The sequence below is a fragment of the Polypterus senegalus genome, chromosome 12, assembly GCF_016835505.1.
Source record: "Polypterus senegalus isolate Bchr_013 chromosome 12, ASM1683550v1, whole genome shotgun sequence".
NCBI lineage: Eukaryota > Metazoa > Chordata > Cladistia > Polypteriformes > Polypteridae > Polypterus > Polypterus senegalus.
This window is the reverse complement of record NC_053165.1, coordinates 34,089,330-34,115,374: the sequence shown is the minus strand read 5'-3', so window position 1 is coordinate 34,115,374 and position 26,045 is coordinate 34,089,330. Positions and strand designations below refer to the sequence as shown.

Sequence of the window (26,045 nt, the reverse complement as noted above, 5' to 3'; positions counted from 1 at the left end):
AAATAAGTCAACATTAATTAACATAGAATAAGAGTAAGGTCCAATGGCCAGGGTGGACAGAAAAAACAAAAATAAACTAAAGATGGCTGGAGAAAAAAATAAAATCTGCAGGGATTCCAGACCATGAGACTGCCCAGTCCCCTCTGGGCATTCTACCTAACATAAATGAAACAATCCTCTTTGTATTTAGGGTTCTCACGGAAGGACTTAATGATGATGGTCATGTAGACTTCTGGCTTTTTAGTCCATCAATGTTGGAACATCATGATGCTTTGAGTAGGTGGTGGTGGCGCAGGCCGCCATCACAAAGAAACCGAAAAAAGAAACAGAAGAGAGAGTAGGGGTCAGTATGGGTTTTAGAGCCACCATGAATAGTTATGATGAATTGAACATACATAGTATCAGAATTAAGTTAAAGTGAAGTTATGAGAAGGCCATGTTAAAGTAATGTGTTTTCAGCAGTTTTTTTAAAGTGCTCCACTATATTAGCCTGGCGAATTCCTATTGGCAGGCTATTCCAGATTTTAGGTGCATAACAGCAGAAGGCCACCTCACCACTTCTTTTAAGTTTAGCTTTTGAGGATCTAAGGTTACGATTTGGAATAAAAGGTGTCAGACATTCCGACATATAAGATGAAGCGAGATTATTTAAGGCTTTATAAACCATAAGCAGAATTTTAAAGTCAATTCTGAAAGACACTGGTTAAACAGTATAGTGACATCAAAACTGGAGAAATGTGGTCGGATTTTCTTTTCCTAGTTAGGATTCTGGCAGCTGCATTCTATACTTGTTGCAATCGATTTATGTCTTTTTTGGGTAGTCCTGAGAGGAGTGCATTACAGTAATCTAGTTGCCTGAAAACAAAAGCGTGAATTAATTTCTCAGCATCTTTCAATGATATGAGGTCTAACTTTTGCTATGTTTCTTAAGTGAAAAAATGCTGTCCTAGTGGTCTGATGAATATGCGATTTAAAATTCAGGTTACAGTCAACAGTTACCCCTAAGTTTTTTACTTCCGTCTTAACTTTTAATCCTAATGCATCAAGTTTATTTCTGATAACCTCATTGAATCCATTATTGCCAATCACTAAAATTTCAGTGTTCTCTTTATTTAGCTTGAGAAAATTACTATTCATCCATTTAGAAATACCAGTAAGACATTGTGTTAGTGAATCGAGAGAGTCGGTGTTATCAGGTGTTATTGATAAGTACAGCTGTGCATCATCAGCATAGCTGTGGTAACTCACGTTGTGCCCCGAGATAATCTGACCTAACGGAAACATGTAGATTGAGAAGAGCAGCGGACCCAGGATAGAGCCTTGTGGAACACCATATACTGTAAAATATCACGTGTCTTTGAGTTGTGATTACCAGAACTAACAAAGAATTTTCTCCCTGCCAGGTAAGATTCAAACCATTTTAAGACACTGCCAGAGAGGCCCACCCATTGTGATCAATGGTGTCAAATGCGCCACTCAGATCGAGGAGGATGAGAACAGATAAATGGCCTCTGTCTGCATTTACCCTCAAGTCATTTACTACTTTATGAGTACAGTTTCTGTGCTGTGATTTGTTCTAAAACCTGACTGAAATTTATCAAGGATAGCATGTTTATTGAGGTGGTCATTTGACTCCATAATGACTGCCTTCTCTAGAATTTTACTTAAGAAGGGAAGGTTAGAGATGGGTCTAAAATGTTCAAAAGCAGAGGGGTCAAGATTATTTTTCTTGAGTAGGGGTTTTAACTATAACAAACCAGTAACAATACCATCTTACAAGGTCAAATTACATTTGCAGCTCAGCTTATTAAATAAAAAATCCCTTCATTTAAGTACTGGGCCAAAAACAAAGCAGACAAAGTAATGTCAGAAAATAATCTTATATTCAAGAGAGTCCCACTTTTTCATTTATTGATAGTAACAGTTCCACACTCGCCACGTTTTGCTCTTGGAAGCTTTACAAAGTGATTTGTAGCAGTGGTCATTATTTATAAAAATATTTTTGTGTTGAGTGACTTTTTTTTTTTTTTAAATCACCTACATAATTACATGAAGCCTTTCTTCCTGCTTCAACTGTTCCTTCCTATCAATCATTTTTGTTTGCCATCTGTGATCCTTCTGGTTACTTGATATTCTGAAGCCTGTCTTCTGTTTGTTCTATTGTTGTAAGCCTAATTTATGATTTGTAGAAATAAAATCTACATTCATTCATTTTTTGATGGTTTTTGTAATACAGTTTTGATAGTTTATACACAGCAGTACCATTTTTGTTGCAAAAGTTATATCCGTGTAAGTGTTTTGTAAACATTTTAAATTATTCTCAGAGTATTTGTTTTTTTTCCTTCAGATATTAGATTGAACAACTATTTAACCTATCTTCTAGGACCATATCCAACAAAAGCACTGAACCATCTCAATTTTAGCATATCCTTGTTTCCATGTTTGTGATAATTTGAATTTATTAGTTATCACTGTTTATTATTAATGTGCATGTTAGTAGAATTCTCCATGTTTGGCTGGGATCTTCAATAATAAATTACATTGAAAAACCGCTCACAGCCCAGCTTCAGTAATAATTAAATTAATTTAAATTTTAAATGCTGTACTTTGGCTAAGAGCAAGTTGTAAAGTTTTAGCTGTTTAAAAAAAAAAAAAAAAAAGTTCATGTTTAGGTATGAAAATGGAGTGTATGTCCAAATGATTTTTTGTTTTTGCAACTTTGTCAAGATTTCTTTTTATCAAAATTAATATATTTTTTTCATATAGAAAAAATGGGTCAACTAATTTAAACAGAATGAATGGAGTAATGTTTCCTGCTAATTCCTCAGGTTATTCTGATAGGTAAGTTGATTTTCTCTTTGGATATTTATATTTTAAATTTCAGACTTTTATATATGCATTTACAGTTCCCTCCATAATATTTGGGACAAAGGCACATATTTGCCCTGATTTACCCCTTTCCCCTACAGTTTAAAATTACAAATCAAACCATTCAGGCTAGATTAAATTACGCATTGCAGACTTTAATTTAAGGGTGTTTGCATACATTTCAGTCACACCATGTACAAATGACCAAAATACGAGATCTCTCTGCCCCCCACCTCCAATTTCAGGGTATGACAATATTTGGGAAAGTTAGTGTCACAGTTGTTTGTGATTACTCAGGTGTGTTTAATTGCTTCATTAGTGCAGATATAACATATCTAGGGGTGCTTTTACTCATAGACTGTTTGGAGTCTGTAGTTGCTATTGTTCAACATGAGGACAAGAGCTCAGCCAGTGCAAGTCAAAGAAAGCATTATGAGTCGAGAAAACAAGAATATGGACATTGGCAAAGCCTTAGGATTACCTAAATCAACTGTCTGGAATATCATTAAGAAGAAAGAACTCAATGGTAAGCCCAGTAATTGCAAAAGGACTGATAGGCCAAGGAAGACCTCCACTGCTCCTGATAGAAGAAATCTCACTATAAATAAGAAGCCCCAAATGCCTTTCCAACAGATCTGAGAAACAATTTTCACTGTTATGCTGATGACACCCAGCTCTACCTTGCTGGTAAACCCACCTCCTCTTTTCCACCACCCTCACTTATTGATTGCATTTCTGAAATTAAATCCTGGTTCTCTTCAAATTTTCTTAAATTAAACAGTGACAAAACTGAGGTTCTCCTCATTGGTTCAAAATCATCATTATCCAAAACCAATAATCTTTCTTTTATTATTGATAACTCCCCATCATCTCAGGTCAAGAGTCTGGGTGTCATCCTCGACAGTACTCTATCTTTTCAATGTCACATTAATAACATCACCCGGTCTGCTTACTTTCACTTACGTAATATTAATCGCATTCGTCCCTCCCTCACTCCTCATACTACTGCCATTCTTGTTCATAGTCTTGTCACTTCTCGGCTGGACTACTGCAATTCACTCCTCTTCGGTCTCCCTAACAAATCTCTTCACAAGCTTCAGTTAGTCCAGAATTCTGCAGCACGTATCATCACTGGAATCCCATCTTTTCACCATATTACTCCGGTCTTGCAGCAGCTTCATTGACTCCCCATCAAGTTTCGTATTGATTTTAAGATTCTGCTACTAACTTTTAAGGCCATCCATAACCTCGCACCTCCATATCTGTCTGACCTTCTACATGCTGCCATTCCATCCCGTAACCTTAGATCCTCTTCCTCCACCCATCTGACCGTTCCTCCCGCCCATCTAACCACCATGGGGAGCAGAGCTTTCAGCCGTTCTGCTCCCAAGCACTGGAACTCATTACCTGCTGATCTCCGAAATATCAAATCATATTCATCTTTCAAATGTAAACTTAAAACACATTTGTTTAAAATGGCTTTTTCTTCTTCCTCCTAATTATAGTGGTTTTGTTTGGTTTTAATTTTTAGATTTTTTGACGTTTTAAGTTGTTTATAATTGTGTTTTGTATTTATTTTTTTATTTATTGTTTGTTCGGTGTCCTTGAGTTCTCTGAAAGGCGCCTTGTATAAATAAAATGTATTATTAATCTTCAGAAGGAAGATGTGTATGTGCCAGGGATTACTGTCTGCAGAAGACATATATGAAAATACAGAGGTCACACTGCAAGTTGCAGACTATTAGCTAGACACAGAAACAGGATGGACAGATTATAGTTTGTGAAAAAGTATTTCACTGAGCCTGTGGAATTCTAGAAAAAGGTCACGTGGACAGACAAAACAAAGGTAAACTTGTATCAGAGTAATGGCAAGAGCAAAGTGTGGAAATGAAAAGGAACTGTCCAAGATCAAAAGCATACCACCTCGTTTGTTAAACATGGTGGGTGGATTGGGTGTTATGGCATCAGCATGCCTGACTGCTACAGGTACTGGCACACTTATCTTCATTGATGATGTTAGCAGCTGGAGATAGCTGCACAATGAACTCTGAGGTGTATAGAAACATCTTATCTGCTCAAGTTCCAGTAAGTGCCTTCAAACCATTTGGACAGTGCTTCATCTTACAACAAGGTCATGATCCCAAACTTATTGCTAAGGGCAACACAGGAGCTTTTTCAAAGCTAAGAAATAGAACATTATTGACCGGCCAAACCAGTCACCCAGTTTAAATCCAATTGAACATGCTGAAGAAAAAACATAAGAGGGCAAGCACCCGAAATAAGGAGGTGGTGAAACCAGTTACATTTGAGGCTTAGCAGAGCATCACCCGAGAAGATACTCAGCACCTGGTGATGTATTTGAATGGCAGACTCCCAAGTATTTGCATGCAAGGGATATACAAAAAAGTACTAAGTGTGACTGTTTTAATATACCTACCATTGCTATTCCCTAACTTTATGGTTCCCTGAAATGGGGAGAACCATGCATAGAAAGTGGTGCAATTTCTACATGGTGTGACTGAAATGAATGTGAACACCCTTGAAGTCTGCAGTATGTACTTTAATAACAGTATTTTACTAATGTCCTTGTTTGATTTGTATTTTAAAGGGCTAACTTTAATACTTCTGGTTATGGTTTTTATACTTTTAAAAAGAAAAAAATCAGTCTTTTTGTTGATGTTCATAAACACTCCATTACTTAACCACTTTGTCCTGTTTTTGTTTTTAAAGGATTAATATAAATGGTCCTGGAACACCAAGGCCAGCGAATAGGACAAAATTTTCTTTGTCAGTTCCTTTAACAGCAAATGGTTTGCCTGACAGTACAGAAAACAAAGAATCCACAGTTGAACATGAACCTAGAGTTCACAGGTACTGTAAAGGGGTTACAATTTTTCAAGTTTTCCAGAACAGCAGTGATTTTTTTGTTTAAAATTTAGTTTAAGTACTTTTTTTTCTTCAATTGCTATCATTAAGAGCCTTAACTTGAGAAAGTAGAACATCAAAAAACTCATGATATATATTACATTAGGTCAGTGGTTTCAAACTCAATTTTATTGAGGGCCAAGATTAATACTATATACAATCATATGAAAAGGTTGAGAACCCTTCCAAGCCTGCATAATAATTTACTCTTCTTTCAACAAAAAAAGATAACAGTGGTATGTCTTTCATTTCCTAGGAACATGTGAGTCCTGGGGTGTTTTCTGAACAAAGATTTTTAATGAAGCAGTATTTAGTTGTATAAAATGAAATCAAATGTGAAAAACTGGCTGTGCACAAGTTTGGGTACCCTTGTAATTTTGCTGATTTAAATACATGTAACTGCTCAGTTCTGATTACTTGCAACACCAAATTGGTTGGATTAGCTCGTTAAGCCTTAAACTTCATAGACAGGTGTGTCCAAACATGAGAAAAGGCATTTAAGGTGGTCAATTGCAAGTTGTGCTTCCCTTTGACTCTCCTCTGAAGAGTGACAGCATGGGATCCTCAAAGCAACTCTCAAAAGATCTGAAAACAAAGATTGTTCGGGATCATGGTTTAGGGGAAGGCTACAGAAAGCTAACTCAGAGGTTTAAACTGTCAGTTTCAACTGTAAGGAATGTAATCGGGAAATTGAAGGCCACAGGCACAGTTGATGTTAAACCTAGGTCTGGCAGGCCAAGAAAAATACAGGAGCAGCATATGCGCAGGATTGTGACAATGATTACAGACAACCCACAAATCACCTCCAAAGATCTGCAAGAACATCTTGCTGCAGGTGGTATATCTGTACATCATTCTACAATTCAGCGCAATTTGCACAAAACCATATGTATGGCAAGGCGATGAGAAAGAAGCTCTTTCTGCACTTATGCCACAAACAGAGTTGCTTGTTGCATGGAAATGCTCATTTAGACAAGCCAGATTTATTTTGGAACAAAGGTGCTTTGGACTGATGAGACAAAAATTTAATTATTTGGTCGTAACAAAAAGCGCTTTGCATGGCGGAAGACGAACACTGCATTCCAAGAAAAACACCTGCTACCTAGTGTCAAATTTGGTGGAGGTTCCATTATGCTGTGTGGCTAGTTCAAGGACTGGGGCCCTTGTTAACACTAGAATTACCAGAGCCTACGAAAAAACTCGTAATTCCGTCCCACCTTAAACTGCTTCTTAAATCCCTTCACACCTCTCCGCCAGCGCCCTTTGTCTTCTAAATGTGCTGATAAAGAGAAGCTAGGAGCAGCCGGCTATTCCATCCCCTCACCAATTTAGAACGTGCACAAACTTCAGCTTGATTGAGTATCTGGGAGTGAAGTGGAGTTTTAGAGTGTAAATAATAGATCGTTATTTGGAACACACGCATTTCATGTCTGTTCAGTTTCTACAGAAATCTGTGTCAACACATTGTTAAAACAGAAAAGTTTTTTATATTCTACTAGTAGATGACAAAATGTAGGCATAAACTATATAATGTATGAAGCCTGAAGTCCAAATAGCAAAGAAACATTTTCACAAGAATAACACAATTGCGCTTTTATTCAAAAATATAACTGCAGAAACAAAAAGCCGCCTTAACATGCGACATTGACAACAGTTTACGATAACTGCCTCTGTGGTTCAATAGACTCAGCCCCCGCTTGGGAATCAAGAGGTCACGAGTTCGGTCCTGCGCCCCTCCGTTTTGAGAAGTAAACTGCTCTTATTATTACTGTTTTAGAATAAAAGCATACATTTGATTTCAGTCTTTAACAGCCGGTGCAATTTATGATCCTTGTAAAGGTTAGCTTTTTTTATTCACTTTTCATTCTCTCAGTCGCGTTCAGAATCAATCCATACAACCCCATCTGATACGGCTGTTTTCACTAAAGACGCGCTATAGCTCTGCAGTGTACCACGATGCATACTAACGCCCCCCAAGACATGGGGTTCTGACACACAAACGCTGGCGAAGCTGCCTTCTTCGTATCTCACCGTCACTTGCTTTTCTTTTTATTCAGTTTTATTGAGTGTCCCTGCCAGTCCCGCATGTTGCTGTATGCTTTTTCTTTTGTACTCCAGGAGATGCAGAGGAAAGAATGGTAAAGACCAGTAACCCGGCTATATGCAATCATCAGACACTCCCCATCTGCCCGTGTCGTTCAAACACAGGAACATATATTGGTGTAAAAGTATAACAAAAGTGCACTTTTATTCAAGTGCACTTTTTCCATCGCCTTTTCCTGTAAGAAGCAATGTACACACTTCTCTCTATGCTGTGGTTTCTATTACACACCTGAAAGAAAGAGACAATACATGTGAACATATCCAGCATACAGCAACATGCTGGGACTGGCAGGAACACTCAATAAAACTGAATAAAAAGAAAATCAAGTGACGGTGAGATACGAAGAAGGCAGCTTCGCCAGCGTCTGTGTGTCAGAACCGGTTGTGGTGGGGGGGCGTTAGTATGCATCGTGGTACAACGCAGAGCTATAGCGCGTCTGTATGCTGTTTCTTTTGTACTCCAGGACATGCAGAGGAGAGAATGGTAAAGACCAGTAACTTCGGCGCTATATGCAATCATCAGACACTCCCCATCTGCCCGTGTCGTTCAAACACAGGAACATATATTGGTGTAAAAGTATAACAAAAGTGCACTTTTATTCAAGTGCACTTTTCCATCGCCTTTTCCTGTAAGAAGCAATGTACACACTTCTCTCTATGCTGTGGTTTCTATTACACACCTGAAAGAAAGAGACAATATATGTGAAAATATAATCGCACTAATGCAATATTATTTGAAAACGAACAGCGTCAGATCGGGTGTGAATTTATGCAGGAACTGGAAATTCTCTGATGCGGGACCTTCCCCAGGGAAGAAAGTACAGTGTCAGGTGCTCATTCAGTGTAATAGAAACCATAGCACAGAGAGGTGTGTACACGGCAACAAGTACACGTGTCGTAAATGTAGGAAGGACGGTCCTTGGGTGTGTGGGAACTGTTAATATTTGAATGTGATGATTTTATATAGCACGGAATGAAAATCTGCACTTCTTAGCATTGCACCATGCAAGCTGTCGTATCAATCGCCTACTGTAACTTGCTTTCTTTTTCTTGGTTATACAGGTAGTTTTGAATAAAAGTGCACTTGTTTTGTTTGCGAAATGAAGTGTCTGCGTGCACTTTTCGTGGCATTACGTGTATTTTTGAGCATGCCCGTTTGAGCAGTATAAAAGTATAACAAAACAACGGGCAGATGGGGAGTGTCTGATGATTGCATATAGCGCCGAACTTACTGCTCTTTACTATTCTCTCCTCTGCATGCCCTGGAGTACAAAAGAAACAGAATACAGGCGCTATAGCTCTGCGTTGTACCACGATGCATACTAACGGCCCCCCACCCGGTTCTGACACACAGGCGCTGGCGAAGCTGCCTTCTTCGTATCTCACCGTCACTTGATTTTCTTTTTATTCAGTTTTATTGAGTGTTCCTGCCAGTACCCGCATGTTGCTGTATGCTGGATATGTTCACATGTATTGTCTCTTTCTTTCAGGTGTGTAATAGAAACCACAGCATAGAGAGAAGTGTGTACATTGCTTCTTACAGGAAAAGGCGATGGAAAAAGTGCACTTGAATAAAAGTGCACTTTTGTTATACTTTTACACCAATATATGTTCCTGTGTTTGAGCGACACGGGCAGATGGGGAGTGTCTGATGATTGCATATAGCGCCCGAAGTTACTGGTCTTTACCATTCTTTCCTCTGCATGTCCTGGGTACAAAAGAAAAGCATACAGCAACATGCGGGACTGGCAGGAACACTCAATAAAACTGAATAAAAAGAAAAGCAAGTGACGGTGAGATACGAAGAAGGCAGCTTCGCCAGCGCTTGTGTGTCAGAACCCCATGTCTTGGGGGCGTTAGTATGCATCGTGGTACACTGCAGAGCTATAGCGTCTTTAGTGAAAACAGCCGTGTCAGATGGGGTTGTATGGATTGATTCTGAACGCGACTGAGAGAATGAAAAGTGAATAAAAAAAAAGCTAACCTTTACAAGGATCATAAATTGCACCGGCTGTTACAGACTGAAATCAAATGTATGCTTTTATTCTAAAACAGTAAGACTAAGAGCAGTTTACTTCTCAAAACGGAGGAGCGCAGGATCAAACTCGTGACCTCTTGATTCCCAAGCGGGGGCTGAGTCTATTGAACCACAGAGGCAGTTACAGTAAACTGGTGTCAATGTCGCATGTTAAGGCGGCTTTTTGTTTCTGCAGTTATATTTTGAATAAAAGCGCAATTGTGTTATTCTTGTGAAAATGTTTCTTTGCTATTTGGACTTCAGGCTTCATACATTATATAGTTTATGCCTACATTTTGTCATCTACTACTAGAATATAAAAAACGTTTCTGTTTTAACAATGTGTTGACACAGATTACTGTAGAAACGGAACAGACATGAAATGCGTGTGTTCCAAACAACGATCTATTATTTCACTCTAAAACTCCACTTCACTCCCAGATACTCAATCAAGCTGAAGTTTGTGCACGTTCTAAATTGGTGGGGGGATGGAATAGCCGGCTGCTCCTAGCTTCTCTTTATCAGCACATTTAGAAGACAAAGGGCGCTGGCGGAGAGGTGTGAAGGGATTTAAGAAGCAGTTTAAGGTGGGACGGAATTACGAGTTTTTTCGTAGGCTCTGGTAATTCTAGTGTTAAAGTAGAGGGTCAGATGAATTCAACCCAGTATCAACAAATTCTTCAGTATAATGTTCAAGCATCAGTCACAAAATTGGAAGTTATGTAGGGGTCGCACAGTGCCACTCTGTGGTCTGGTTAACCATACTAGCAGGCACACAATACCTAGTAGCATACTGTTGAAGTCAGATGTTTATGTGCACTCAGGGTGAATTCTTTCCCTTCCACAGATTTTATACTAACAAATTATAAATTTGGCATATTTTTATGACATCTACATTGTGCAGGACAAAAGTAATTTTTTTCCGAAAAAATTGTTCAAAGACAGAGTATTTCATTTTTTATTGACTATCTGTACAAACAATAATATGCAAGAATATGCACCACGGAACTATGTAGTCCTCATACCTCACAGAAAGGAGATGCATTCCGTCTCCTAGAGAACAATGCAGTTCGGAAAAAAAAGTGTGAATCAATCCCAGAACAACCAAAAGGACTTTGGGAAGGTGCTGTAGGAATCAGGTAGACAAGTATTTTTATCCACAGTAAAATTAGTCCTATATTGAATAACCTAAAAAGGCTGCTAAGCAAGGAAGAAGCCACTGCTCCAAAGCTGCTATATATAAAAAAAAAACGACCGCAGTTTGCATTGGCACACGGGGATAGAATTCAGTGAATTTTAAGTAGGTTAATTAATCAACAGTCATACAGTGGTGCTTGAAAGTTTGTGAAACCTTTAGAATTTTCTATATGTCTGCATCAATATGACCTAAAACATCATCAGATTTTCACTCAAGTCCTAAAAGAGAAACCAATTAAACAAATGAGACAAAAATATTATACTTGGTCATTTATTTATTAAGGAAAATAATTGAATATTACATATTTGTGAGTGGCAAAAGTATGTGAACCTTTGCTTTCAGTATCTAGTGTGACACCCCAAAGCAGCAATAACCAAACATTTCCGGTAACTTTTGATCATTCTTGAACAATGGCTTGGAGGAATTTTAGCCCATTCCTCCGTACAGAACAGCTTCAACTCTGGGATGCTGGTGGGTTTCCTCACATTAACTGCTCGCTTCAGGTCCTTCCACAACATTTCGATTGGATTAAGGTCAGGAATTTGACTTGGCCATTCCAAAACATTAACTTTATTCTTCTTTAACCATTCTTTGGAAGAACGACTTGTGTGCTTAGGGTCGTTGTCTTGCTGCATGACCCACCTTCTCTTGAGATTCAGTTCATGGACAGATGTCCTGACATTTTCCTTTAGAATTCTCTGATATAATTCAGAATTCATTGTTCCATCAATGAAGGCAAGCCGTCCTGGCCCAGATGCAGCAAAACAGGCCCAAACCATGATACTACCACCACCATGTTTCACAGATGGGATAAGGTTCTTATGCTGGAATGCAGTGTTTTCCTTTCTCCAAACATAACGCTTTTCATTTAAACTAAAAAGTTCTATTTTGGTGTCATCTGTCAGCAAAACATTCTTCCAATAGCCTTCTGGTTTGTCAATGTGATCTTTAGCAAACTGCAGACGAGTAGCAATGTTTTTTTGGAGAGCATTGGCTTTCTCCTTGCAACCCTGCTATGCACACCATTGTTGTTCAGTATTCTCCTGATGGTGGATTCATGAACATTAGCCAATGTGAGAGAGGCCTTCAGTTGCTTAGAAGTTACTCTGTGGTCCTTTGTGACCTCGCCGACTATTACAAGCCTTGCTCTTGGAGTGGTCTTTGTTGGTCGACCACTCCTGGGGAGGGTAACAATGGTCTTGAATTTCCTCCATTTGTACACAATCTGTCTGACTGTGGATTGGTGGAGTCCAAACTCTTTAGAGATGGTTTTGTAACCTTTTCCAGCCTGATGAGCATCAACACCTCATTTTCTGAGATATTCAGAAATCTCCTTTGTTCGTGCCATGATACACTTCCACAAACGTGTTGTGAAGAGCAGACTTTGATAGATCCCTGTTCTTTAAATAACACAGGGTGCCCACTCACACCTGATTGTCATCCCATTGATTGAAAACACCTGACTCTAATTTCACCTTCAAACTAACTGCTAATCCTAGAGGTTCATATAATTTTGCCACTCACAAATATGTAATATTCGATCATTTTCCTTAATAAATAAATAAATGACCAAGTATAATATTTTTGTCTCATTTGTTTAACTGTTTCACTTTATCTACTTTTAGGACTTGAGTGAAAATCTGATGATGATTTAGGTCATATTTATGCAGAAATATAGACATTTCTATAGGGTTCACAAACTTTCAAGCACCACTGTATCTGGTAATTAATCAGATACTTCAGTAAGGCTCCTAGTTTATTTGCCTTATGTTTCTATGTTGTAGAAAGCAGTTCTCCAGCCTTTAGGCTTGCGATTACAGTAGCATGCAAAGTTTTGGGCACCCTTGCTTAACTACAATATCTGTTTCTGTGAATAGTTAACAGAGCAGAAAATGAAGTGATCACCAAAAGGCATAAAGTTAAAGATGAGTAAAATGTTGAAAAGTGTATTGTATTTTTTTTGTACAGTTGTACTGTGAAAAAAGAAAAGGAATGCCATGGAAAGTTTTGGGGAACTCAAGATACCTGCTGTTTCTGATAACTTTTACCAATGTCTCAGACCTCAATTAGCTTGTTAGGTCTATGGCTTGTTCATAGTCATCATTGGGGAAACCCCAGGTGATGCAAAATACAAAGCTGTATACATTCTCAGACTACTCAAACCTTGTCCCCAACAATCGGCAGCTTATGGACCCCTCTAAGTAGCTGCCTAGCACTCTTAAAAATTAAACGTTTGGTCACAAAGTAGTAGAAGGCTACAAGAAAATAGCAAAGCATTTTTTAGGTAGCTGTTTCCTCAGTCCGTAATTTTATTAAGTAATGGCAGTTAACGGGAACGATGGAGGTCAAGATGAGGTCTGGAAGACCAAGAAAACTTGTAAGAACCGCTTCTTGGATTGCTGGGAAAGGTGACTAAAAACCCTGTTTGACTGCAAAAGACCTTCAGGAAGATTTATTAGGCTCTGACCTTCAGGAAGATTTATTAGGCTCTGTAGCCTTGGTGCACTATTGTACTGTGCAGTGACACCTGAACAAATGTGACCTTCATGGTAGAGTCAACAGAAGAAAATGTTTCCTGCATCCTAGCACAAAATATAGTGCTGAAGTTCTAGATCTAGATCTGATGCATTTTGGAAACAAGTCCTGTGGACTGATGAAGTCAAAATAAAACTTTTTGGCCACAATGTGTAATAGCTTTTTTGCAGAAAAAAGGGTGTCAAATTCCACGGAACGAAAACCTCTTCAACTATTAAGGATCGATCATCATGCTTTGGGCTTGTGTTGCAGCTGGTGACATGGGGACAAGTTACTGGTAAAGGGAATAATGGATTCAAAGAGATACCAGCAAATTCTGGAATCAAACCTCACACCACCTGTTTAAAAAAAAAAAGTTATAAAAGGGATGGGCCTTAACAAGATAATGAGCCAATACACACCTCAAAATCTGCAATGGAATAGCGCAAGTGAGGCAAGTTGACGGTTTTGCAGTGGCCCTCATAATCTCCTGACCTAAACTTTATTGTAAACATCATTGAAAAACTGTGGATAGATCTCAAAATAGTGCATGGAAGACTGCCCAAGAATATTTTAGAATTAGAACCATTTTGCAAGGTCAAATGGGCGAAAATACCCTAGCTAAGAACTGAGACTTTTAGCTGGCTACAAAAAGCGTTTACAGGCTTTGATACTAGCCAAAGTGGGTGTTAATAAGTACTGACCATGTCCGGTGCCCAGAGTTTTACTTCAGGCCCTTTTCATTTTGTTGGTATTTTGTTTCTGTAAATGATGGAAATAAAAATGTAATTTTGTTAAAAATATTAAAGAAATGTGTCTGTGTCTTTAAAATCTTTAACTTCATGTGTTTTGGTGGTTGGCTGATCTTCTGTTTACTTAACTCTTCACAGTAACAGACATTTTAAACAAGGGTGCCCAAACTTTGCATACCACTGTATCAAGCTAATTGAGGCACACTTAGTTTAAGGAACAGAATAATACCATTTATTAATAAACACAACTATAGAAACTTAAAAGACTGGATGTAGACATACAGATACATATATATGTTGGCTGTTTGCTGGTTATTTAGAGTTCTAATTTATCTTGGCACAGATAATTAGTTTTACAATACCAAGTCTTTATGGATAATGTCTGATGTTGTGTGGAATCATTGCTTAGTTCTTGATCCAGGTTCAAGCGGGTGTATTCTTCATGCACTGGAATGCCTTTTTTCTTTGCTTCAAGATCTCCTGTCCTTGGTATGCTTTGCCTTCACTGCTTGCCTTTTGCTGTCTTTCTTCAACTTCATGGAGAAAAGCCTAAGTCTTTCTAGTCCAAGACTTTGTGTTTAAATTACCTTCTTGAAGTAATTTCTGCTCCTCAGCAGATAGTTCTCAGTGCTCAACTTGCTATACTTGATCTCAGCTTGCATGTCCACAAAAGGGAAGAGTGAGGTACCCTTCCAGTTCTCCAGGGGAGAGTTTGTTTCTGTGAGAAGGATTTTACAATGTAATTTTGGAGAATGTGCACAGTTTCCCTGGGAAGAATCCCAGAGTTCTTTCACAGTTCCTCCAGGATTTCATTGAATGTATCCCGAGAGAACTTCTTTTAATTTTCCATTCCCTGAAAACCCTGTTGGTTGCTGTGAATTTATAAGAGAAAGTTGAAACTTCTTCTGACTGGATTAAAGTCACTATTTAGTTACAAACTCATTGTCTTCTAATAAGTGAGTTGTTCTGTTCATCCTAGATCTCATCCTTTGAATTATAGGCGTTTTCCTGCCTGGAGTCTATTTTCATACTATTTTGCTAGAGAAAGAGCCTTGGCAAAGGTGTCAGGTCACCTCTGATTTACACCTTTGTTATCAGATGAAGTATAGGCAGATCCTATTACAAGGAGTTCAGCCATTTTCTCTTTTTTCCATTTTATTTCTATTTTATTTATATACAGTTGGAAGACTGCTAAATCTGCTACTTTTACATGCCTTGTGTGTTCCCCTAAGGCCTAGCATAATGAGCAATTTGAAATAATGTTCTTTGACACTCTTGACTTTCATTGTGTTACAGATCATACTGTCTTTTGCCTCCCTGCATGGTACCTCTTGGCACACAATTCCACATTAAAGATAAGTTGCACTAGACAGGGTCCACCATTCTGAAAAGCATTTATTAAAAAAAAAATAGCATGTTGTCATTATCAGGTTTATACTGTTATAGCTGAATGGAATATATACTTCTGTGATAACCTTTAGATGAGTTATTTACAAACAATTAGGCCATGAATGTAAATTATAATTTTGCGCTAAATACTGATTGACAGATAACAGAGGTGTAATGTACAGTTCTTCCATGTTGTCACAGACCTCTTGATAGATGAAAGTGCCTGTTTATGTTTAACTTAATTAATTGTACTATATGTCATTGTACTGTATGTCAATGCTTTTCTTAGAACAGTATATGCTGTTAGAACAAAGACGATACCAGGTAAGTAACACCATTAAGTGGTGTTAAATATTCATTGAAGTTCCTGTAAATAACTGTCATTTTTTATTCTGCAGTACACTGAAGTTCAATTGGCAAATGTATACTAACCATTCATTATTGTATCTTTCAAAGTGAGCTACAAACAGATAAAGAAAGTGATTCAAGTAATTCTGTCAAAAATAAACACCTTGAAGAGGATGACACCATGAGTGACGGGCATGAAGTTAAAAGGCTAAAGTTTGATAAAGATGAAGATGAAGAGGATGAGATTGCAGGTTCTCAATCAGAATCCAGCTCTTCAGATTCCGTTTCAGTCAATGTAACTTCAGAAATTCCATCATTTCAAAAAAACAGTCAGTGTGTTGAGCAAAACAGTTCTGAACAAGGTAAAATTACTTGGTAAATTTAATTAACTGAAGTTTACTGTAATTTGCTCATTTTTCCCATTGTTATTGTATATTTCTAGTTAATCATAATGGCATTTGAATTTGGTCAGTTTACTCTCTGGAATTAGTTTTCCACATACAAAATAAGTTTCAATATGATTTAACAATATGCATTATATAGTTTTTTTTTTCATTGCTAAAGTAAACATGCAGATGGTCCTCGTCTATATTAATATATGTTAAATAGTGAAAGATTTACTACACTTTTGCACGGAAGTCTATCCATCCATTTACTATCTTTCTTTGAGTGCACAAACACAGCATGCTAGTGTCTGTCTAAGCGGTGGAATATTGAGGTAAAACAAATAATTGGAGAAAAACCCTTCCAGACACATGGCAGAGTATAAATTTGTCTCAGGTAGTGCCAGGACAGGGATTCATGAAGTTAATGAGGTAAAGCTAGTGCTAAAACATCAGTAATTCTGCTTTCTCTGGAGAAGCTGCCAAATTCAACCAGACACTGTGTTTTTCTGGTTGTTGATACTTTCATCTTGCTTTTAAATACCCTATTAAACAAAATGCATTTTATTTACTAAACAGTAAATAATTTCATCTTAGAATTCAGTATTTTTATATTATCTCATTAGTATCACTTATTACATTACTGTAAATGTTTTCAAGGATTTCTGGTTTTCACAATGTTTTATATCTGCATTATGCAAGTGACTGGGAATTAAGTTTAAAAAGCTTTATTATATTACTTTTGTTAGGAAAAATAATTTAATAAAAATGTGTTTGAAAATGGATATGTACCCATGCACAGTCTAAAGTGTTTGAACAGACTAATTTTTCCAGGTTTTAGGCAGTTTAAGTCCACTGAACAACCTGAAATTGTACAAAGGTGAGCGACAAACTGACAAAGATTTATAAAAATGCCATTTTCAGGACGCAAGTAACACAACAATTTAAAGAATTTCTACAGCAATAGAAGTTAATTAAGCCGACTTTTGTTGACTACTCACAAATGTTCTGTCTGAATAAAGGCAGAATTGGAACAGTTTTGCTATACACTCTAAAACATTTAGACATTATTGTACTGTATATTACTATCACAAAGGAAAAGTGCACAAAAAGCCAAGGAGTCAATGAGTACAGTTTCCTACACCATCAGATGAAGCCTGGAAACCAGAAGAAACTCTGACAGGAATAAATCTGACCGAAGAAATGCCATAACACAATCAGATGCCAAGTTTCTGAGAGTCAATAGCTTGCTTAATAGGCGCCTCATAGAACAGTGGTTGAAGACTTGGATCTGCAGGTTTCACTGGTAACACAGCAGTAAGAAAGTCATTGCAAAATAGGCTTAGGTCAAGAACCACTGCCAGTCTTAACATACTGTGAAATTAAAGTATGGAGAAAATAAACAATTGAAGATATATATGTTGCACTGTTGTTAAGCTTGTGCTTAAAGCTGTTGTAATGTTAGGAGCCTGTCACACAAGCTATTGACTCTCAGAAACTTGCACTTTCAAGTCCAAGTTAACTGGACTGCTGCAGAAAAGTTGCAAGTTGTTAATCCATTTCTTGCTCCCTGAAAATGGCCTTTTTGTATAACTGAAAATTATTTTTCAGTTTTTGGTAACCTAAACTTTTTTTTAACCTCTAACAGTTTTCTGCTTTCCTTTTTTTCACCATTTCAGGTTATTCACTGAACTTAACTACTTAAATTTCAGTAAAACCTGGAAAACTGGGTTGTTTTAAAACTTCTCCGGTACAATGTGTTTGTGTGTTATAATACTACTAGCCAACCCGCGGTGTACCATACGGCGCATAATCAGGCTGGTTTTTTAATGATTTTTAAGCACAGGGAGAAAATTAACATTTGAAAAATCGGTAATGTAATAAATCAGAAAGAAAAGCAACATTGTAACAATGCACGGAACGAACCAACACACAATTGTCCGTGACTGAAAACTGGCGGACCTTCCTCGTGCCTTCTCCTGCCAGACGGAGGGATGGGGGTGCACAGCACGGAGTGTGGAATGCTAAACACTTCTAGAAAGACACAGTTGCCTAAAAAGGAAGGGTTTGAGGATACAACAGAAAGTGAATGAAAAAATGGAACTCTAGAATTTTCATTGCTCTGTGGGGTTTTGGCTGCCTTTCTATATATAATCCACCAAGACACCCGACCACGGTAGTAGGGAGGGGGGTGTGAACAAAGTGCAGGAGCATCTAAGAAGACGTGTGTTTTTTGCGGATGCAAATTGCTGTATGTAGCGTGTAAAACAGTTTGCTATGGTGCACGTGGTCATGCGTCGTAACCGAAAAGTCGGTTTTTAAAGACTGTTTACTTCATTGTGCTTTAACCTCAGTTGTAAAGGATTGTTTTAAGGATCCCATGGGATACCCCTCACAAACCGTTCACACACTGCATATGGCGATTCACCTCTGCGAGAAACATGCCTCTATGAACAGTCAACGTAGCTCTGAGGTGCATGACATACACATGACATTAACCTAACCTGCACTGCATGTGGCCTCAATGACAGACGAATATAAATGATGCAGTTTTTTCTGTTTCGTCGCATCCGAGTTGGTGGGCGTGGCCCTGCGAGTTGTCGTCAAGACAATTGAAAAACCGTGTGGCATTTGCCAAGGCCCACAGCCTGCTAAAAGGATGGACGCTGGAAAAGTGGCAGAAGGTGGATTTTTTAGATGAATCTTCTGTTGAATTACACCACAGTCACCGCAAATGTTGCAGGAGACCTACTGGAACCCGCATGGAGCCGAGATTTACCCAGAAAACAGTGAAGTTTGGTGGAGGCAAAATCATCTAGTATGGGGGTATGCGAGGGATCTGCAGGGTGGAAGGCAACATCAGTAGTCTAAAATACCAAGAAATCTTAGCTACCTCTTATATTCCCAACCATAAAAAAGGCCAAATTCTGCAGCAGGATGGTGCTCCATCGCATACTTCCATCTACACATCAAAGTTCCTTAAAGCGAAGAAGATCAAGATGCTCCAGGATTGGCCAGCCCAGTCACCAGACATGAACATCATTGAGCATATGTGGGGTAGGATGAAAGAGGAATCATGGAAGACGAAACCAAAGAATGTTGATGAACTCTGGGAGGCATGCAAGACTTTTCTTTGCTATTCCTGATGACTTCATCAATAAATTGTATGAATCCTTGCCTAACCGCATGGATGCTGTCCTTCAAGCTCATGGAAGTCATACAAGATATTAAATTTGGATCTCACAGCACCACTACTTAATTTGCTGACATATTTTTGGATTTGCAGTAAAGTTGTTCATTTTCTGTATAGGCGACAAAACTTTTGTCTTGCCCAAATTTGACCTTTCTGTCTTGATTAAATGATAAATCTTTTTTCAGTGAAACTAATTTATTTCAGTGCATTAAACATCATTTGGGAGGGCTTTAGCTTTCCATATGAGCTATTTCTAACACCAGTTGATTAATTAAAAGTCAGGTTAATAGCAGGAGTTTCTACAAAATAGAGAAGCGACAAGACTTTTGTCAGGGACTGTATATAGATGCATACATGCAGTCATTTCTATGTTTGAACCATTTTATTTTGGTATTGCTAAAAGTGTATCAGTTTTTTAATTCAGTTTTATTAATCTTAATACTATCGTTAGTTAGGCTTTTTATTGCTGAGTGCCTCTTAAATCTACAAAGGATATGTAGGATTGTATGTATGATCTTAGGTCTCTTAGGAGTCCAGTCGTTTACCTTGAAAGTGTCTACCACTTGTGAATGAAGGTTTTCTGACCTTGTCTCAGCTTGAAGTTGAGCACTTTTCTGGAAAGATGGGAGTTAGGCATTTTGATGTAGTGGCCGTTGCAGCAGAGTTTCGTTCATAAGGTAATAGTCATGTTTGTCAAGTTGAAGATGCTGGAACTAGTGCAGTGAATCCCAGTTGACACTGTGAATGTTCCAGAGGAGTAGAATCTTTCAAGAGTGTTAAAGGAGCACCCATATTTTCCAGTGTTACTCCATGTAGTTTGTTTACAGAAGTGGCTTATTTTTTGTAATACAGTTAGGTCTATAAATATTTGGACATGTACAGAACCAAAATTAGAAAAAAGTTGTCTGTTACCATAATGAATTTTAAATTAAACAACTCAGATGCAGTTGAAGCACAGACGTTCAGCTTTAATTCAGTGGGTTGAACAAAAAGATTGCATAAAAATGTGAGGGAACTAAAGCATTTTTTTAACACAATCCCTTTATTTCAGGGGCTCAAAAGTAATTGGACAAATTAAATAACTGGAAATAAAATGTTCATTTCTAATACTTGCTTGAAAACCCATTGCTGGCAATGACATCATGGACATCACCAGGTGCTGGGTTTCTTCCTTTCCTTTACTGCAGTGGCTTTCGTTTCTGTTTCTTTGTGGGCCTTTCTGTCCTAAGTTTAGCCTTCAACAAGTGAAATGTACGCTCAATTGGGTTAAAATCAGGTGACTGACTTGGCCATTCAAGAATTTTCAACTTTTTTGCTTTAATAAACTCCTGGGTTGCTTTGGCTGTATGTTTTGGGTCATTGTCCGTCTGTATCATGAAACGCCCCCAATCAATTTGACTGCATTTAGCTGGATTTGAGCAGACAGTATGTCTCTGAACACCTCGGAATTCATTTGGCTGCTTCTGTCCTGTGTCACGTCATCAATAAACACTAGTGTCCCCAGTGCCACTGGCAGCCATGCACGCCCAAGCCATCACACTGCCTCCACCATGTTTTACAGATGATTTGTTATGCTTTGAACAATGAGTTGTACCACGCCTTCTCCATACTTTTTTTCTTGCCATTATTCTGGTAGAGGTTGATCTTGGTTTCATCTGTTCAAAGAATGTTTTTCCAGAACTGTGCTGGCTTTTTTAGGTGTTCTTTAGCAAAGTCCAATCTAGCCTTTCTATTTTTGAGGCTTATGAGTGGCTTGCACCTTGAAGTGCACCCTCTGTACTTACTTTCATGCAGTCTTCTCTTTATGGTAGACTTGGATATCGATATGCCTACCCCCTGGAGAGTGTTGTTCACTTGGTTGGCTGTTGTAAAGGAGTTTCTCTTCACCATGGAAATGATTCTGTGATCATCCACCACTGTTGTGTTCCGTGGATGTCCAGGTCTTTTTGAGTTGCTGAATTCATCAGTGCTTGCTTGCTTTCTCAGGATGTACCAAACTGTAGATTTTGCCACTTGTAATATTGTAGCAATTTCTCGGATGGGTTTTTTCTGTTTTTGCAGCTTAAGGATGGCTTCTTTCACCTGCATGGAGAGCTCCTTTGACCACATGTTGTCTGTTCACTGCAAAATCTTCCACATGCAAGCACTCCACCTCAAATCAACTTGAGGCCTTTTATCTGCTTAATTGATAATGACATAACGACGGACTTGCGCACAACTGCCCATGAAATAGCCTTTGAGCCAATTGTCCGATTACTTTTGAGCTCCTGAAAGGGATTGTGTTAAAAAAAATGCTTTAGTTGCCTCACATTTTTTTGCAATTGTTTTGTTCAATCTACTCAATTAAAGCCTGCACTTCAACTGCATCTGAGTTGTTTCATTTAAAATTCATTATGGTAATGTACAGTCCCAAAATTAGAAACGTTGTCTCTGTCCAGATATTTATGAACCTAACTGTATATTAGTAAAAAATTGTTTTTGGGATTTGGACAGTTTTATAATGCTTGCTGTTGTCCTGTGTTGGTTGCCATAGATGGGCATTTTACTATCAGAATCTTCATCTCTATTCTCTATGAAAACATGAGATTAGTTTTTTTTCTCAGCCGTCAGTACAAACTCCATGGGGTTAGTAACATATTAAAATATGTCTATCTTTGGGTGGAAAATTCCTTTAATATGGTAATGGTTGTTAGCTTAAGTCTTGATACCCATACAGTTGTGTAGCGATACAAGTTACCTTGGCTCAGTTCCTATCTTAAGGCCACACTTCATGAGTGAGGCTTTGGCACAGGTAATGCAGTGCTCATATAGTTTGCTGCCAATGTATGGAAAGTTATCAAAAGATTATGAAGTTTCTTTTAAGAATTGGTGAATGCCAGGAACTTGCTTTTGGGTTTTCCTGATTTTTCCAGGACAGTATTGCTAGAGCAGATGAGGCAGTGTTTCTGGTTTCCACTCAACACATAAAAAGGTAATAAGAATCCCTCACAATATGCTTCCAGCATTTTTGCCTGACTCCCATCTAAGCCTACATCCAAGGAGCACTGATTATTGCATTGCTTTATTGTGTAGGAAATACAAGCATATAACAACAGCTCTTAAATTTCTATGCTGGCTTCCACTGGTTTTGACATGTAAAATCATAAATAGCTCCCACTCAACTTACAAAAGGCTATAATTCAAAGAGTACACGGTGATAACAAAATGCAAGTGCACCTAAAATTCCTGCTGTAAATAACTTACTGTGAGATGCCTGTCACATAAGCTGGTGACCCTCAGAAACTTGTCTTCTGATTTGGTTGTGCCATTAGGTCTGCCAAATCTCTTCCTATCTGAGTTTCTTCCAGTTCTAATTGTGTTTGGATTACGTAGGACACTGTACTCACTGATGCTTTCTTTGTTTAATAATTTCTCTAATAAAGGGCCTACGCTTCTAAGGGTGGTAATGCTCCGTCTCCTTTCATTTGTTAGTTGTTGTTTTCTTGCCATTATCAGAGGAATATTGTCCAAGTTGTACTTCAGAGAATGTAGCAACAGTCTGTTTCTACTTTGCTTTAAGGCAGACACAGGGCTTTTAACAGACAGGGACGCCTGTGTGAATTATTTGCTTCAACTTGCAAGGCTTAGTTTACTTTGTAGAATGTCTGTAGGTTGAAGACTATCAGTTGTTCCCTGAAGAAGGCCCATTTGTAATATTCTGATATTTCCTTTGTTCATTTTTACTAACATAAAATTTAAACCTTTGGCAGTTTACTGTTTAGCTTTTCACCATTTTAGGTTTTGTTGCATTTCAACTGATTTAAATTTGAAGATAATCTGGAAAAGCTGAGGTGTTTTAAACCTTTTGACCAGTAGTGTATGTAATATAACTACAGCACCAGTATTATGCTAGGAACCAAACCTTGAAACAACTACCTTTGAATTTGAAGGTGAGCTGTGGGGAAAAAAAAGAATTGCAATTTAATTTTTAATTTTAAATTAAGTATAAATTTTTTTGTACAATGTTAATATTAATATAATTGTAAATGTAATGGGAGATCCTAATATTGTCAATAATAACATTTAATATGCGCATTAAAACCATTTGATGTTGGTTACAATGTTTAATCAAGGACTTTTTGTCCTTTGAATGGAGTCACTGCATAAAAACACAATCATATGCCTAGCTTATATAATCATCCTACTGACTTTATTTATTATTTAAAGGCAAGAATGTGCTTTTATTAATTTTATGTGTGTGTTTGTTAGATTCTCAAGACATACAGACAGATGAATCAAATAAGATGGAAAATGAAGAAGCTGAAAGTGTGAACTCTGCTAACCTTGATTCCACAGAAAATAGTGAGATGGACTACTCAGAACAACAATATCGTTCAAATGAAGAATTAAATGTTGAAGTTAAACAAACTGAAATACACAACGTAGTCATTAGCAGAAGTGAAGCATGTTGTGGAAAAAAAGAAACGGAAGAAACTTTTTTTGCTGAAAAAGTTGTTAGTCCACCTGAAATGGAAAATAGCTCTAAAACTACAGAAAATGTACAAGAGCCTGTGGAACATAACTGACTGTATGTATGGTATGGTGCAGTATTTCTCATTCTACACTGTAAAAATAAATGAGGGCCACCATCCTTCCAGTGCTATTGGTTCTCTAGACTTTTCAAAGAAAAATAGCCTGAATGAGCTATGCAACCTTAGAACTGTGAACAATGGCTCATTCTGGTTAGTTAGGCCACTGAATTTTTTTTATTATATTATTTTTGACCAGTGGTTTATGTACAGATTTTTATTTAGAATACAGAATTTTTAAACTGGAAACTTGATATAGATTCAAAAAAAATTTTGAAGGTCACAACATTTAACTGCAACTTTTTTGTCTGCATTTTCTCATTTTTGTGGTAAATCTTTAACAATTAGCAAATGTTTTACCATGATTCACCTTACGGTTACAATAAGAGATTCCTTGTATAATTTAAATACTAACTTTCAAAGTGTCAAGAGAGTGAAATAATATAATCTCACTTTTCCCTTTAGTCTTAAGAATTTTGTCAGAAGATTGCATTTATGTAAACTATGTAAAGAAAAATTATGAAAATTAGGTGCAAACAACACATTCCAAAAAGTATAATTGTAATAGTCAAAGTCTTCAAATGGTTTATTTATCTTGAGTAAGTTTCCCCATAGAGTTTACATTTTAATAATCTGTATTTTGAAGGTATGGTTGTGCAACAAATCTTTTTTTAAACAGATTTCCATTTATTTGAAATTTCTAAAATATTACTAACTCATATTTGGGAGAATGTGTATTATATTTGTGAAGAGACTGATACGTGCAATTTAACACATGGACTAGACGAAGAGAAATCTATTTAAGGTAAAATTATATAAGGATTTTTTTTTTCTTGGAGAAATAATTTCCAGAATACATTAAACAACCAATATTCATATACAATTTTTATTACCTGCTTTTGGACACAATATTTTGACAGTCAATGGTGGTTTTTCCTTTATTAAAACCACCTTAAAGCACAAAACATTTTTTAATGTTCCAAACATCTTGTATGTTCCAATTTTCTTTGGTTATACTTCTCACAGTTTTTGGCTTCTAAGTTTCTACTTGTTTCAGAAGCTGTAGTTTTTGATATTTAGAATTTTAAAAATTAAAATAGATTTTGTAGAGTGTAAGTGTTCACTGCCTTTGTGAAATATTGTATAATTCTCTTGTATTCAGAATGCTTGGGCTTTCAAAACAGTATTCAAATAAGCAATAAATGTTGATGTTCTCTGTGTGGGTATGCTTTGTTTATATTCATGATTTTTTTATTTGAACCTTTTGCAGCAATAAAAGCTTTTCTGTTATTCTTGTCTGCTTCATGTCTAGCCTGCTATTCTCATTAATGTAATTACCAGTTCATCAGACTAATTCATTTGCCTAGATTTGCCTGAAAAATGCTTTACATTGTGTTTGAGTGTTTGTATACACAATAACAAATAAAACAAGCTAAGATGTATATATTTTTAACATAACCAATTAAGTTAAACATAAAATTGTACATGTAGCATATGTTTTCAGTGAATTTGAAAATTTAATACTTGGTTGATATCTTTGTTAGGCACTCCTTGAAAACTGAAGAGAAGAAGGCTAAGTAACAGTTATTCAAATACATTATGCATTAACTGTTTATGGCTAGCCAGTCTTTGGTTAGTTCTTCATTAAAGCTGAAAGGAAGCTGTATAAATGATAAATCAGTTTTGAACTACTTTGTTTTCTGTGTCTTTATGGGTATTCACTATGTAATTAGTAATTTGTAAAGCTTGTAATTGCATTTAACTGTGAACTTGTTACAGCGTTCTGA

At 37.2% G+C, this 26,045-nt stretch overlaps 1 protein-coding gene across 1 annotated transcript in view; it reads left to right on the top strand.

The window, feature by feature from the left end:
- LOC120540225 (serine/threonine-protein phosphatase 4 regulatory subunit 2-like) overlaps positions 1-25,548 on the top strand; it is a 138,518-nt gene extending 112,970 nt beyond the window's left edge. Inside the window, exons 6-9 of the mRNA XM_039770789.1 lie at positions 2,767-2,841; positions 5,599-5,739; positions 16,223-16,476; positions 23,939-25,548. Coding sequence (XP_039626723.1) covers positions 2,767-2,841; positions 5,599-5,739; positions 16,223-16,476; positions 23,939-24,255 — 787 coding nt within the window. The 3' untranslated portion in view covers positions 24,256-25,548. The remainder of the gene's footprint in view (positions 1-2,766; positions 2,842-5,598; positions 5,740-16,222; positions 16,477-23,938) is intronic.
- Positions 25,549-26,045: the final 497 nt, after the last annotated feature.